Genomic DNA, 16,394 nt, shown 5'->3' with positions numbered 1-16,394 from the left:
AATGTAATATTCTTATATCTGTGTGAAGTATAAGCATTTTATATGTCTGTGGTGTAGTCTGGCATCAAAATAGTGTAACGTCCTCGATATCTGGTAAAATCTTTCGTGATGGTAATGGGACTGTCCTGACATAGTAATGGGATTCAACAACCATTTTCTCGAGAACTTTCTTCTCGTGAAGAATGAACGGTGTGCACGTCATATCCCATTCTACAAATAAATGGGTAGTTAATTACGTAGTTACATAGCAAAGTCAATCTTATATTTTTTGTATGTATATAATTCTTTAACAACAATACCTTCCAGCGTATTGATATAACAATGATATGATATGATAGTATTTTAGTTTTGAAAATTTATTGTAATGTTTAAGGTTTAAGAGCATTAACGGACATGTATGAAATCGGTTCATGAGTGAATTTGCACCTAGATTCTAATCGACTACACCGGCGTGCGTACACTGTAGAATATGGTCACTCACTTCCTCCCTAGGAGGCAACAAAGGTATTCTCAAAGGGGGCTACGTCAGGCAGGTGGGTGGTTATAAAATCACAGCCCTGAATAAAACTGGGAGCACATTCATATTAAAGGAAGAGAGAGAGAGCGAGAGAGAAATGATAACATGATAGGTCTTTATTATAGTTTCGATAAATTTATTGTAAAGTTCAAGGTTTAACATCGCATAGATTATTCAGCTCGTGCGTCCGATCTGGTCCGAGCCCTTCCCACCGCCGTCGGATCTCCTCGTCGACTGGACCCCACTCGCTGGAAGGTTGGCAGCTCTTGCGGATACGCTGAAATAAAACAAATACATATTTGTAAATAATATTTGCATTAATAGCATTTAAATTATCATTTTCAACACTTTTTGAGGATTTCTTAATAAAATTAACTGTACGAATCGTTAGACGAAGCGGCTAATGAGAAAAAAACCCCTGGACAGCTTATAGCAAACAGAATTCCCAAATAGAATTGATGTCAGACAGGTCGTATAAGTACAGCGAAATCTTCAAAATGTGTAAGTATGTTTTTAAACAAAAGGGAGTAATAATAAAACAATTACAAGACAACAAGACTCGAGCGACTTGGTTCCGCCTCATGTGAGACCTTTTATTAACATAACTATAAAAAAAGTCTTGCACAGATATCCACTCCTTTTCGTTTTATTTTATAATTGTAAACGTAGTTACCTGCAATAAAGTTCCATCAGCCCTGTAAATAACCTTGATCATATGCAAGGGGATGAAGACAACTGACGCCATCGCGACTGTCCACCCCGCTAATCCTGTCACTTCTCGCATCGAGTAAACTAATATTATCTGGAAAATACACATTGTAGCTAATATTTGAAAAATTAAACCTTTCATAAAGTTATGGGCGGATTTTATTATTTTAATGAAATTAAAATAAAACTTCTGATCTACTTTTTGTTAAAAATATTTACAATATATTGAGCAGGTCAACTTTGACTAGTTTGGAGCCTTCCAATGGTTTTAGGATTCCTCTTTCTCTATTGTCTAAGTGTGATGTCCCGGTGTCATCCCGTTTCAAGCGTCGGAAGCCAGGGTCTCTCTGATTACCAACTGCCTGCTGGTTTCAGGAGTCTTAAAAGTGTAAGTTTAAAATATCTTTTGATATAACAATTAAATAAAATTTATTAACAATTAACACAAAGAATTTGTGTCTCGTCGAACTTCCACGAAAGTTAAAACGAATCTCCTGCCACTTGTTCAATATAAGTAAAAGTTTAAATTTTAATTGTTACCACAAGTATCGGCGGTATCATGTAACTCCACATAACCACCCAGAAGTGGTGCAGAGGCTTCCCCACCATGAACATGACGTCACGGGACATCCGAGCGGGGCCGTAAGTGTACATGGCGGCTATTAGTTCCATCAGGCACACGATCGGGATGCTGGCTATGGCCACGTGGTTGTCTAAAAGTCCTACCACGTGTAAACCGCCCTGTAAATAGGAACAGCAAATCATGACATATTCTGTAACGGGATGTGGAATTTTGTTCTTTAACGTCCGCTGCGTAACACCTATTGCGGACGTCCGAGAAGAACATTTTTTCATAATGTTCTTGAAAATGATGTGAAAATATTGTTTGATTACATACGAGGTGGGATTTTAACACGGTAATGCAGAGCGTGTTAATGAAACGAAGTAGTGGAGTGTATTTGGCTAAAATTTGTTGTGGCGTCACATTTTTGAAAACTGGAAAAAAAATCTTTGTTACCTAAAAACTGTCTCAAATGCTACATACCTGAAAACTTTACTGCTGATAGCGTAGGTATACGTTATCAGCAGTAAAGTTATCCAAAACAATTCTCTATGATGGTAAAGATTACGTTTTCAATGTGCCCTAAGTAGATATGTTCACGAAAGAGCAGTCCAGTTATCGTTGACTTTTACAGTGCAGCGAGCAAGTTGCAACCAACTTGAATGCCTTCAGTCACGATAGCGAATATTTGATGCAACTTTATGGGAATGTCGGTGTCGATAATGAACATTGTTTTCTTTTATTACATAGTGTGATAGGTTTGATGAAACGATATAAACATTTAAAGAATCACCGTTTATTTGTTATGTTTTGAATGAATATTTTAGTATCGTATCTAGCTAGAGTTAATGATTTGAGACTTATATATCGATTAAAGCTGAAATACTACAACCAAAGTGAAAAAAATTACATCGATTCATTAAAAGACCACACAGTTAATAAAATAAATATTAAAAAAGATTTAATAGTCATAGTCATGTATGTGGATAAAATAACGTAAAATAAATTACCTCAGTATTACATATGATTGACAGACCAAAGAGCGCTAAACAAGTTAGAAAGGTGGTTAACCGTTTGCGCGGGCGCAGCATGGGGAACTCATCTATTAAACCTGCTATAACTGCTTCGATTGTGACGAACTGAAATATAATTATAAAGGAACAAACATATATAACTTTTCGCCAAACGATAGCTAAAACCAGTTTTAGCTATGGTTTAGGAACATTTTCTCGAACATTTGTTATGAGCAAAGTCGTACAGGAGTTATATAAGTAATTCTAAACTTTGATTACAAGATTCGTCACCTTTTATAACATAGGTAAAACGTGCAAAAAGTTTTTGTACAGGAGTTGTATTATATAAGTAATCCTAAACTTTAATGATAAGATTCATCACTTTTTTTATAACACAGGTGAAACTTGCAAATTTTTTTAGATTTATTTGAAGTGAAACTTTCAGCCAGGACTAATAAAGAAGATAGTAAATACAAGATGTCGAGTGACAATCAGATCTTACGATTTGATCTCATTTTGATCTAGAATCTGAATCTCTATCTTTCCGAATTGCTTCCCTCTTACCCGTAACAGATGCTGTATGTACGTGATACATATTTGCACAATCAAACAAATATCTTACCATAGAATCGATACCGAGAAAGAACAGCATGACAAAGAAGGTGATAGCCCAGAAGTTAGGAGCGGGCATCATGCTGACGGCAGCGGGGTAGGTGACGAAGGCCAACCCAGGCCCAGCATTGGCCACCTGGCCCACTGGCACTGAAGCCTTCTCTGCGGCGAAACCCAGCACGGAGAACACCACAAAACCCGCCCAAATGCTGGTGCCGCTGTTTACTAGCGGAATTATCACTGAAGATCTGCGGCACATTAATTCATGTTCCTTCTTGCAATTATTCCATATTTCAATAGGCACAGTTTCAGTGAGCCAGACACACGCTGCATTTTAAATCATGAAGGGCATTTATTTAAAACTACTACCTACTTATTCAAATACACAACAAATAAAAAATTTTGTTGTATAATATATAATAATATATATAATAAAGTAATTTAACTAAACATCTTGATGATCATTCGATTTTGATGAATTAACTAAGATTTTAACTTACCTGAAATTATTGTAATTGAATCTATTGAAGCTTGCCATGCTGACGAGGCCGCCCCAGCCGGGGCCAAGAGAATAAAACAGCTGTGTGGCCGCATCCGCCCATACCTTGCAATAAAATAATGCGTGAATCAATGTGAAAATCACATTATTAAAAGTTTGTAAGGATAAATAATCGGGATAACGCTTATATTATTATTATATACAACTTATTAAAATTATCAATTAAATAAATAATAATAAAACTTTTAAGATTTAAAATTAAAAGTATTTACTTTGGGTTTAGCTAGTTGGCTCCAATCAGGCAGTATGTAGAAAGAAATGCCCTTCCAAGCGCCAGGAAGAGTGACACCTCTGATGAATAACACAAGCAGAACGACATATGGGAACAACACGGTGAAATACACGATCTGAAAATAAATACAAAAGGTAATTCTGACAACTGAATTCGAGAAAAAGACAATGTTTAAATCATGACTGACAGCACAGTAATGTGCTAAGATATGCCAATAGCGAAGAGATGAGAAATTATGTTGGAAATAATAAAATTGTAAATCATTATCTCTTTTATTGAATACATTTTGAATAAGGATTTGGTAAATTTTAGATTTTTAAATGCAAATTGCCTATTGCCAAATGTAAGTTCGCCGTTCGCACTTAGTTCAGAGCAGACGTGTATTTTGTTAAACTTAAAAATATATTTTCTTTGCTCCTTAATTTCAATTCTTAACACAGTTACAATTATAGTTATTCTCGCGGAAGTGTGTCAAGAGACTTACGCTATTTCTTTGCCGTGAAGTGATTACCGCTAACTGTGAGAGAGGGGCGCACATCTCCACGCAAGAAAAAGAAGGTGACATTTTTTGTCTCAATCGATGCACACGCTGACAATCCATTGTGAGGTAGGAAAAAAATAAATCGCTACTAGGATAGTCGAAGATCACACGCATAGTTTTGCATTAAAAAATTATAGACCATGAGCCTACTGAGTTCACCGACTAGAACAACTACTGGTGGAGGATCACAACCCGATTTGTCTAAAATGAATCCTGATCAGATGGACCAACAAATTACATTTCGTAAAAGAAAGCAACCCGATGATCACTGCGATTGCAAAAAAGAAATATCAAATCTTCGAACTGAAATATCAAATATATCTTCTCTTCTGCAGAACTTTATAAGCTGTCACGAACAAAATACCGATACACTACGTGAAGGTTTCACTGATATAAAAAATGAAATCAAAGAAATAAACTCAACACATGAGAAAACCGTAGCTTCAATTCAAGATTTAAAAGTTCGTATTAATGATGTCAAATCGACTATATCAAACTTAGCATCGAAGCAAGGGCATCTTGAGTCCCAAATTACTGAGTTGGATAAGAAACTCGTCTTAGGTGAAGGAGAAGTATTCGCAATTAAAGCCGAGCTAGATAAAATTAAATCAACCTTACCATCTACATCCTCTCCAACGAATATGTCAAGAATGATTTCTAATGAAGAAATACTCCGAGAAATCCAAGAGCGTAATAACAGACAGAGAAATATTATAGTTGTGGGAGTTCCGGAACAGAAAACTAAAGACAACAAAGAACGTTTAACGAGAGACGAAGCTGAAGTCATGCGTATTCTTACAAATGCAACTACTGAATACTCTATACCTCAACCCACTAATATTTTTCGTTTAGGAAAATATACTCCGACCAAAAATCGCCGAATGAAAATTTGCTTCGAAAACAATGACATTCCGCTTAGACTCTTGCGAACTAAACTCAATCTGCCTGATGGCATCAGAATATATTCTGACCAAACGCCCGCGCAACAAAAACTAATGCGCAATCTAAAGGACGAACTAACTAAGCGTCATGAAGATGGTGAGAAAGATCTGATAATAAAATATGTAAAAGGAATTCCTCAAATAACTAAACCCGAGTCAAAAAACTAAAATCATCTCAATCAAAATCAACAATCACTACGAACACACCTAGTAACAACTTTTCCATTGTTAACAAGTACACTGATATCCTTACCTCTAAGTCTGGTATAAATTTCTTCTACATGAATGCCCGGAGTATAAGTGCTAAAGGAAGATTCGATGAATTACAATGCATACTACGGATAATGACTCATACAGTACATGTAGTCTTGCTCACTGAAACATGGTTTAAAAATGAAGAGCATGCCCTTAAATACCAAATTCCTAGTTATACTCATCATTACAATATTAGAACAGACAAAACTGGAGGTGGAGTTTCTGCTTTTATTCACAATGATTTGAAGCATTGCGTAATTGAATCGCTGTACTCTGGCGGTAATAACTATTTATGGATTAAGTTAGAGAAACTGGCGCTGGAGATTGGTTTGGTGTATTATCCTGGTGATACTAATATAAACGATTTTCTGGATGCACTCGATATACAGTTACAATCACGAAAAAGAGGTCTACTCTTTGGAGACTTTAACATCAACTTATTGAAAGAGAAGACAGTTGAAAAAGAAAATAGGACAAAAAAGAAACGAAAGCCATATCTAGATACACTAAAAGAATCAGGCTACAAAATTCTAAATAAAATAAAAACTCAGTACTGTACAAGAGAAACAACAACAAAACAATCTATCATTGATCATATCAGTTCTAATCTTAAAAATAATACTTACAATTTTACTATCATAGAATCACCACTGACCGACCATAAACAGATACATTTTGAACTCAAAAGGTATAAACCTCTTCCAAAGCAACGTGTTGTTTATAAAGGGCTAAACTATGATAAACTATACAAATTTATGGAAAATACTATTATTGATAGAGATAAGATAAGTTTTGCTCAACTTGAAACAAAGATTAAAGAAAGCATCAACCAAAGCAAAGATACAAAAATCAAAACACTAAACCTACCCCAAGATGACTGGATACAAAGTAGTATTTTACAAGAAATTAACGCGAGAAATGTGCTTTGGGCGAACTTAAAAAAAGATCCAAAGAACAAAATTCTGCAAGAAGCTTATAATACAAAAAACGACTCTGTGGCTGCTGAGATTAAAAACAAAAAGGCAGAATATTACTACAACGAATTTAGAAAATGTGATGGAAAGCCGAAGAAGACGTGGAAACTTATAAATCATCTTGCTAAAAATGAAATTAAACAGAACTGTGCTCCCCCAAAACTTTCAATCAAAAATAAAACTATTGTCGAGCCATTAGAAATTTGTAATACATTTAATGAATACTTCTCCACAATTGGTTCACTACTGACAAATGAAATTATCTCAAAAAACTTACACCAAAATCAAACAAATATACACACACAATCAACAACAAACATCAATGGGCTCACAACTTTAACACCTTGTACTGTTGAAGAAATATCTGAAATCATCGACAGTTTGGATTCTAACACTAGCACTGGTATCGATGGAATTAGTACCAAAGCACTAAAATGCCTAAAACCTCTAATAGTCGATAAACTGACCGCCTGCCTTAACGATCTGCTAATCATAGGATACTTTCCCGAATCAATGAAAACAGCCAAAGTTACTCCAATACACAAATCAGGCTCCAAAGCCGATCCCGGTAACTATAGACCGATCTCTGTCCTGCCAGTATTGTCAAAAATATTAGAAAAGGTTCTTTACAAACGCCTAATAGAACATTTAGATTCACATGAAATAATTTCGGACCGTCAATTTGGCTTTAGACCCAAAAGTAATACATTAGCAGCTACAGTAGACTTAGTCACAAAAATCAAAAGCAATATAGATGGAAAAAATATAGTACTTGGTGTTTTCATTGATTTTAAGAAGGCTTTTGACACAGTTAGTCATGAAATTTTACTAAAAAAACTTCAACGAATCGGTATAACAGGCATTGCCCTCAAAATGTTCGAGTCTTACCTTAGGGATCGCAGTCAAATCGTCAAAATTAATGAATACGAAAGTACACCACTTCCGGTTACATACGGAATCCCTCAGGGATCGATCTTGGGTCCATTACTCTTTCTCGTTTATATCAATGATGTACAAGATTTAGGGCTACAAGGTCATCTTACTCTATACGCAGATGATACATGCTTATTTTACTTCGGCCCTAAGATAACTGAAATAATTCCACGTGTTCAACAAGATCTTGACGTTCTTTTTAGCTGGCTTCAGACAAATCTTCTCACGATAAATATATCCAAAACCTCATATATTATTTTCAAAGCTAAAAATAAACAAATCCCACTATACAATAAATTAACTATTAATAATATCCCCTTAAATGAAAAATCTAATGAAAAATACCTGGGATTGAGGATAGATAACCAACTGAAATGGCAATTTCAAATAGATTATTTAAAAAAAAAGCTATCAGCATTAATGGCTTCATTACGCGGAGTTGTTCGTTGTTTCCCTCGAAAATTACGATTATCTATCTATAATGCTATGGTAAAATCACATCTTATTTATCAGATTGAGATATGGGGTTCCGCTTCAAAGACTAGACTTGCTAAATTACAAATTGCACAAAATAAAATTATAAAATTGTTATTTCATTATCCATACCTTAGCTCTTGTACTAAAGTCTATAAAGAAACCAAACTTATGACTCTCCAACAATTGTATAAATACCACACATGCATACTCGTACGTAAAGTATTAAACAAGACCATCCACACCTCGATCACACTCACACAAACAAAACACGTGACTAAGCGACTCACACGACGGGCTAGTTACCTTGTTCTACCCAAAGTTCGCACAAAGTACGGCAAGCGAATGTTTACGTTTGAGGGAGCACAGATTTTTAACAAACTACCATCGGATATAAAAAGTGTCAAATCTCTTGGTGCTTTTAAAAGTAAATTAGCCCAGCATATTTTAAATCTATAATTGTAACAAAATAATTGTTTTAAATGTATAAGTAGTTACTTAAATTTAAAGTTACAAAATATTCATTTATTTTTTGTTTTTATTAATTGTTTAGTGATCTGTTCTTTATTAAGTGTTTCGAACATTATTGTTACCCTAAAATTAATTCTCATGTAAGTGGCTTTGTGTCTTAATGAGAATAAAGTTCTTTAACCCGAAGAGCGTCTGTATCTGTACTTCAACCCGCGACAATTGACCCACACTGACACACACACTTACAAGTTAAATATGAAATGCTTGTAATAAATCTGATTACCTTTCCAACGCTCTTGACGCCATTGCAAATGCAAAGGTAGACGATGACCCAGCAGATGACATTGCACCAGAACACGGGCCAGACGAGGCCTCCAATCTGGCTGATACTGGGGGACTGCTGAAGTAGCCGGATGCTGGCGACGAGAGACGAAATATCAGAGAAGACGAAGGGTCAGTTGACAAATGACAAATATTTAATGACATCGGGCAGATTTATCTAGTAATACCTAATAATAATATCTCTGCCTGAAAAAAAGGTTACTATTCAGAATTTGAGAAACTTCAATACTTACTGAAAAAATTCATCTTCAGGAGTTGTTATAGTACTGTTAGATCCAATAATATAGCTCGAATTTCCTGTGAGCTGTAACATGTAAGAATGGCTTGATTCAAGTTGATTCGAGCGTACCATGCTTAATATTTAGCTGTATAGCGAAGTATTATTGTGGAAACTGAGATGTTGGACGTAGATCGTGCCTTCTAAAACACGTAGAAGAATGATAATTTATTTTTGGCCACTCATGCCAGGACTCAGATCGGATCAGACGAGTTACCTCAGTGCATCTGTCGGTATTCCAATAGTTGCCGCAGCTCTGCCAGGGGAGGGGGGAGCTGAACGAGTGGTATATGTACAGCACCGGGTATGACATTATGGAGGCGAAGTATACCACTGCAATTATGTTCACCATCACTCCCGTATATCCAGCTCCTGATGAAATAATGAAATGGATATTTTTAATTCTCATCATGGGATGTAACGACATCAATAATTAACTATTTTTTTATAGCTAAGCTTACTGCAGCCACTTCTAAAGAGCAGACAAAGAAAGGTTTCCTTCAGAGACGATAAGTATGTATATACAACAATGTTATTGTTTTCTTTATGAACATATATTTTTGTATTTTCGAGTTTACGAGCAAAAGTACTGTATTAAAAATATATCTTGATAACCTCCGCAAAAAGTTTTCATTCTTCTTTTTGATTCTTTTTGATATTAATACTTATGCGATTCAGGTTTTAATGATTATGGTAGTCATAAACTTAGAGGCCCAATTAAAACCATAACAAACTATAATACGCTCTGCTGCAAGGCAGGTTTAGATGTACATGCATCATCAGTAGGAAAAGAGGTTATTAGTAGGAGAAGAGATATTGTATACTAGCTTAAGCCCGCGGCTTCGTCCGCGTTTAGTTCAATCTTAATGTATGCAACATTTCATACATGTAGTTTGAAGCAATATTCAGGGTACTCTAATCAACATATTATATTTATTTTATATATGTACCAACCTTCTTGTAGAGGTAACAAACAAACTTACTTTCGCATTTATAATATTAGTTAGGATTAATTTTCATATACATCTGGGTAAACACGTCTACTTTGTACTTATATTTCTATACATCGACACCAAACACTTGATTTAGTTAATACACCAACACCAATGATATTAAGACTATTTGCAACTGGCGTGATTGGAGACCATCTGTTGGCACATTGTAGGTAATTGTATCACATGGGCATTTTGTAGTTGATTTATATAGGTACTTTTAATGATTTATTTATGCATCAATAAGTAAATAAATAAAAGTAAAATTTTACTTGCCTATATAAGCATTGACAAAAGCCATGTAACTACCGGTGCTGTCACGGTGTGTAAGAATGGTCTTATAAATATTTTACATAACTAGCGACCTCGCCTAGCGTGGTGTAAAAGAAGATAGTTTAGAAACAGACATACGCGACGGGCAACTTTGTTTTATGTTATATATTGATTGAGAACATTAAATAAAAAGAAAGCCAAGTATAAGAAGAAACAAAGAAGAAAAATACTTGCCTTTGAATAGGGGATTTATATTGAAGACGGAGATGCATCCCGAACTGGCAAACTGTCCGAGTGTAGTCTCCAGATACACCAAAGGAATCCCACATATTACCAGCGTCAGGAAATATGGAATGAGAAATGCACCTAAAACCATAACGTTTGGGTTACACACATGTATTTATTAATTTGTGATGTTCCACTTGGGTAAAAGTATCTGGTACAGGTTTTTAGGCATATTTCTGTAATCTGCTACTTAAAAATTTTTCAGATCATAAAAAATCTATACATTGGAAGGTCACATTTATTATAAATCTTAGTTCAAGAAATAAATGATTTTGATTATTAGCTGTACCATGAGTCTTAACTCTGATCGGTAGTTGTAGGGATAAGTACTTTTGAAGTGATTTTGGAATACAAGGTTATATTATAGGACACGTACCTCCACCATTCCTATAGCACAAGTACGGGAACCTCCACAAGTTCCCGATGCCGACCGCATATCCGAGACATGAGAGGAGATACTCCCTCTGGTTACTCCACTTTTCGTGAGGTCCTCCCGCCATTCAGCTCCAAACATGAATGATTCCGAGATACTAGCCAATACTCCAATTAAGGATAAAGGATATATAAAACAGGGGACTATAAATATGGACTCTGGACCAACGCTTTGGTCCTAGGGATTGCTCAAGTACGCTCCGCTTAATAGGATAATAGGGTCCTGGAATACGAGTCTATCTTTTGAGGATCGAGATTTTCTGTTTGCCCGATTGGGTATTTTTATTGAAGGAAAATTTTAAACTAGATTGATAATTGGATACATGTCATGCAAAGGGTTCTAATCGCTAAAATAAAAAAATAATAACAATTAAGCATAAAGTTTATGTTACCAAATACATTATACAAACAGTTCGGTCTCATAGGGAGCTACAGTAGAGGCTTAAATCAATAAAGAAATAAAATACAGTAAGAAGGTATTCCGATCACGAAAATAAAATTAATATTTTAGAAATTAATAGTTGTTGTAGTAAATAATGTCTTTTCTTGAATCCCACTGAAGATTTCAGAACGTATATTATCAGCGCGTCTTAGGTGAGTTAATCCTGTGTTTAATTTTTCTAATTTACATTTATGTCTTCGGTCGCTCATCTATTATTCCAATTTGAAGCTTTCAAATTGTAATATTTCCATCAATGCGTTGTTTTAATTTCTTTTTATGAATTCTCTCTCGAAATAATCTAGAACTATCGTTATTAGAGTTACCCCAAATATCATAAAAACTAAGCACGTAATGTGTCAATGCCAAAGCCAAAGTGGCATGTTAAGTTTTCGGGCGGCAGCTGCCTTGAGGAACCTACTTCGCTTTCCTGTTTTCCTTTGGTGACTTTAACCGGAGCTTGGCTGTACTGTATAATCTGTCGAAAATAAAAACAGTCTCAGTAGCTAATGGAGATTAAAATTATACAGTGTGTGTAAATTTACATGAAACCTTTGGACGAATCTAAGTTCTAATTGTTTAATAATCAAAGTTTAACTATTTTTCAAATAATTTTCTCACAGAAAGATCTCCATCGCCCCAATGGATAGCTTCGTCGGACTCCAGGCTGTCATCCCAGTGGAAGTGTTGAGAAGGCTGGCTCCAGTCGAGGCGTCTCAACGCACATTTAGCAGTCATCAACGTCACTCGTTGCTCTGCAGGTTGCTTAAATACCGTTTGACTTTTCTTTTCGGCTTTTCCTGGTTTTACGGTTATGGACTGTAAAAAAATGGAATTGTAGTTCTAGACTATTTTTGATTATCTTTGCTTTTCTAAGTTTGAAGACTATTTTCACTTACCACAGAATAAATTAATCTCACAGTGATGGTACTCCGAAAGGTATTCCTCAGGGCGACGAGATCAGGGCAAAAAATTTTAATTGCTGGCTCTTGGAAATTCATTACTTTATTCCATACAATTTTGTTGCTCTCAAAGATTGTGTAGTGACGAATTTCACGTGAATTCACCGGCACTAAGTGATTGTAGATGTCAGACTCCAACGATTCTAATTCTAAGTCCGTGGTGGTGGTGTTTCCTGTGACATCAAAATTACAGTAATATCTCGTAGTCATCATCATCAGACTAAATGTGTTCCCGGTTACATTCTCAGCTGTGATGCCTGGGATCAAGGATGATGTGACATCTGACACGATTAAAAAATTACCTTAAAAATCTTAAGATTCGGCTGAGGTTTTATGATTGGCATCTAACATCCGACTTTTAGTAAGTAAATGCTATTGTAGTCTCTCTACTTTCAATGTTTTTTTTTATTCCATCGTAAGACATCCATGGGATGAACCATACGCCATGTATTAAGGTAAGTGTAATCTCCGAATGTCAGGCTATTATTAGCAGCACAATTAGCAGGCTATACTTACCCACGATTGATTTGCTTCTAGCAACTGACGAAGGATGCACTGCAGGTGTCATCCATTCTTCGTCTTCGGGAGGAGGCAGCATTTCTGTCAGAGAGTCATTTCTTCGGAACATAAGAAAAGCCCTCCTTATTGGATCTAATAAAGGCAATTCTAATTCTATGTGGAACGTTGTCACAGCTCCCTAAAATGTAGTTTTCATTTAATTTGTACGAGTGTCAAATAAGTCCCATTAAGAACATAAATGCGAAAGTTTGGTTGTGTGTGAGAAATTTAGGATTTTTGTTATTCATTTACGAGAATCTACTGGACGGATTTATATTAAATTTCAACGAAGTTAAGAATTGGTATATACAACGGTACATAACTTAAAATCGATAGCTCGAAATTCTCTTAAGAGCCCCTAGGCACAGTTAAAGTTATAATTGATATCATGTCCATTTGTGTACCTTTTCAGGTTTTGGCGGCTGCGGTGCTGACATTATCCTGAATATTGTAAAATTGAAATAAGCAGCTCGCAGGTCATCTGGATGTGGTTCAAAGGTATCAGGCGGTCTGTCTGTAATTAGGATTTCTCTGGAGTCCAACCACCTCAAACGTGGCAATTTCAGTAATGTCACACGAGCATATCCTGCACATACCTGAAAGATGTGAAAGATAAACCCTAGCAATCATATTAGAAGATCGAATATGTACTATTATCCCAAAATTCCCGCGGGAACGCAGCAAGTAAGAGCCATGCCCCATTGCTCGGTCGCGTTCCGTAGTTTTGACGTCCCTTGATTAACAACTCAGATATTGTATTTTTATGTACGTCAATGCACATCAGTGTATACCTATAGAAAACAACGGAGCGTGTCTGAGCAATGGGCAGCACCATCTAAATCATACAACAACCGGTAGCTCCCTCTGGTGGTTATTACAAATATCTCAGAGTATAGTGGTGCAAGCATACCGCGCAAGGGTTCCCAGCTAGATGAAGCGCCGAGAGGTTCGGAAGTCGCGCCAATATTTCTAATAACGGCTCCAGTTGGTAGATGTCGTTGTCTGACAAATCTAAAACCGTGATATTATACGGTATATGCGAGAATCCCTCAACACTATCTGAAAATAGAATTTTAATAAATCATGATGCACGTAAAAATTATTTAATGTTTTAGTTTTGGAGTTAAAATTTTTAAAATAATATAAATAATTAAGAGAAAGCTACCATCATTGAGCAAATTCCTAGATAAACCCAGATACAACAAGTCGTTAGGCAAGTGTTCAGCAAACGAGTGCACTGATTTGATTCTGTTCGCCTGTAGCTCCAGAGTTCTCAATGAAGAAGGAAGGCATGTCGCATCAATGTCACTGATATAATTTCCACATAAAGTGAGGGTAATCAAGTTCTTGAATTTTTTTAAACCGTTGTCTAACTCCGTCATCTGAAAATTAAATGATACGTAATTCGTGAGTAAATAAGTCAGAAGTAATACTCTATTTTCTTAATTTGTAATACTGTTAGGGTCTTATTGTACCCATAATGTACATTTCCTAAAAAGACAATACAGTTCTGAGAATGAAAATTATATATAGCTAACCTTTGCGTCATTCACTCTTAACACGTCAACTAAATAAAAATCTTTCATGATTCCGTCTTGATCTCCTGCTTTCACAGCGTTCTTTATTATTTTATCCATGTCCTCAGTTAAATTATTTGCACTACGGAAACATATCTTTCCTTCTTCATTGGAAAACTTTTCATTATCCCATAATGCAATTGGTAGGAGAAGCTCCCATTTGTCTTCTAGTTTTATATTTGACTCATTATCTAAAAAGGTCTGATAAATGCTATTTTCAAGTTTAGTATTGAGACTTTCGGTGAAAGTACAGCTCGGGATGTCATCTTTAAAGCAGTTTGTTCTATGATAAAGTGCCCCTTTCTCAATCAGCGTCCATTCAATTCCTGTTTCTATACGCTCTTGGAAACCTTTACAGAAAAAAGAAGGGGTAAGCATTTGTTGTACATATTTAATTAAATATATATAGGGCAGGGTATAGATAAATAATTATTTATCTATGGCCTGCGGTTTCCGATTTCCGAAATTCTCTTCGAATTATTAAATCATATCGCTTTTTTTTTCCATTAGTTTTGCGAACTCAGATAGCGGCGCGAATGAATGAACATTGCGTAGTTTGTATGAGAGGTTTTATATATTCACTTTAAAAACCGGCAAGCGCGCCAAAGTTTGATGAACTGTATCGATCGTGTAATAAAGTATACGTGTTATAAAAGGAAACAGAGGTAGAGGAGCTGAAAAAACTCGACATCAATGAATGGTTTTAGAAGAATATACCCCATAATAATAATAACAAAATAATAGACTTGATTTTCGTGAAGGTAATTTATAAACTGATATATTAATATATAGTGTATATTATTGAAGCTTCTATTAATAATTATTTTTTCTACAAGTTTATAAGATTAATCTTATTTATAAGTACCCTCTCACTGTCTATACTGCGCATGATAAAACGTATTCAGGAAACGTTAAAAAAGTACCTTCTACAGCATCCTCCGGAATGTACATAAGACTTGAGTCACTTATAGGGGGCCTGGCTATTGCAGTCGCAGGCTTTTTAGCTGCTTCTTTAGGCGGCATAGCGAGAACAACAGTAAGTATATTAATGAAATAAATGTGAAATGGTAGTATAGAACGGTTAGTAAAAAATTAAAATATAATCAAAAATTATGGTCTGGCGTATATGATGTTTGAAAGACATTGTTTACCTGTCATTATTTTATCTTCAAAATATATAAATTCTTAATTGGAAGTTTAATAGTAAATTGGATTACTTATATGAAAATATACTTAAGATATAACGAGTTCGAAATATATTTATCTTATTTCTCCTGAAATCTTTCAGTTCTCATATTTTCTTTAGTAGGCAAATCGTGTGTCGATAAAACAGTCTTATATTTCATTCAGAGTATGGACGCCAGATGTCGCTAGATGCAAAAATTCACGTGTGAGGTTTCATGCCATGTGCTTTTGCTTTGTGGCTTTCTGTGACTATAACTGAAGTTTATTCGCGACTGATAGC

The 16,394-nt window shown here is 35.4% G+C and overlaps 2 protein-coding genes across 3 annotated transcripts; both read right to left on the bottom strand.

Moving 5' to 3' along the window:
• Positions 1-613: 613 nt before the first annotated feature.
• Positions 614-11,557, bottom strand: LOC128683846 (sodium-dependent proline transporter-like). Its single transcript, XM_053769854.2, has 12 exons — positions 11,338-11,557; positions 10,911-11,042; positions 9,629-9,783; positions 9,368-9,438; positions 9,076-9,208; positions 4,184-4,318; positions 3,913-4,016; positions 3,423-3,660; positions 2,798-2,926; positions 1,766-1,966; positions 1,191-1,319; positions 614-794 (listed from the first exon to the last, which is right to left on the bottom strand). Exons 1-12 carry the CDS (start codon positions 11,459-11,461, stop codon positions 666-668), a joined length of 1,680 nt encoding a protein of 559 aa, XP_053625829.1. The 5' UTR covers positions 11,462-11,557; the 3' UTR covers positions 614-665.
• Positions 11,558-11,762: 205 nt separating this feature from the next.
• Positions 11,763-16,381, bottom strand: LOC128683833 (uncharacterized). 2 transcript variants are annotated; one of them, XM_053769826.1, is made up of 10 exons: positions 16,081-16,381; positions 15,853-15,939; positions 14,891-15,279; positions 14,518-14,734; positions 14,263-14,411; positions 13,757-13,948; positions 13,311-13,491; positions 12,732-12,967; positions 12,454-12,651; positions 11,763-12,310 (listed from the first exon to the last, which is right to left on the bottom strand). In XM_053769826.1, exons 1-10 carry the CDS (start codon positions 16,085-16,087, stop codon positions 12,176-12,178), a joined length of 1,791 nt encoding a protein of 596 aa, XP_053625801.1. In that variant the 5' UTR covers positions 16,088-16,381; the 3' UTR covers positions 11,763-12,175. The 2 variants fall into 2 exon arrangements, with proteins under 2 accessions (XP_053625801.1, XP_053625791.1); XM_053769816.1 differs by lacking the exon at positions 16,081-16,381 and having other exon boundaries at positions 15,853-16,072.
• Positions 16,382-16,394: the final 13 nt, after the last annotated feature.

The sequence above is a fragment of the Plodia interpunctella genome, chromosome 1 (assembly GCF_027563975.2).
Source record: "Plodia interpunctella isolate USDA-ARS_2022_Savannah chromosome 1, ilPloInte3.2, whole genome shotgun sequence".
Taxonomy (NCBI): Eukaryota; Metazoa; Arthropoda; class Insecta; order Lepidoptera; family Pyralidae; genus Plodia; species Plodia interpunctella.
Note: the sequence above shows the minus strand (reverse complement) of the source record. Positions and strands in the feature narration are given on the sequence as shown.

What these genes read in the sequence shown, in the direction of transcription:
- LOC128683833 (XM_053769816.1), bottom strand. Translation starts at nt 15,952, where the DNA reads ATGCCGCCTAAAGAAGCAGCTAAAAAGCCTGCGACTGCAATAGCCAGG. An exon ending in TAGAAGCAAATCAATCGTGG is followed by an intron (nt 12,968 to 13,310) that starts GTAAGTATAGCC and finishes TTGATGTCACAG; the next exon opens with GAAACACCACCACCACGGAC. An exon ending in TGAGATTAATTTATTCTGTG is followed by an intron (nt 12,652 to 12,731) that starts GTAAGTGAAAAT and finishes ATTTTTTTACAG; the next exon opens with TCCATAACCGTAAAACCAGG.
- LOC128683846 (XM_053769854.2), bottom strand. Translation starts at nt 11,461, where the DNA reads ATGGCGGGAGGACCTCACGAAAAGTGGAGTAACCAGAGGGAGTATCTC. An exon ending in ATACCGACAGATGCACTGAG is followed by an intron (nt 9,439 to 9,628) that starts GTAACTCGTCTG and finishes TACATGTTACAG; the next exon opens with CTCACAGGAAATTCGAGCTA. An exon ending in CTGATGGAACTTTATTGCAG is followed by an intron (nt 795 to 1,190) that starts GTAACTACGTTT and finishes GTTTTATTTCAG; the next exon opens with CGTATCCGCAAGAGCTGCCA.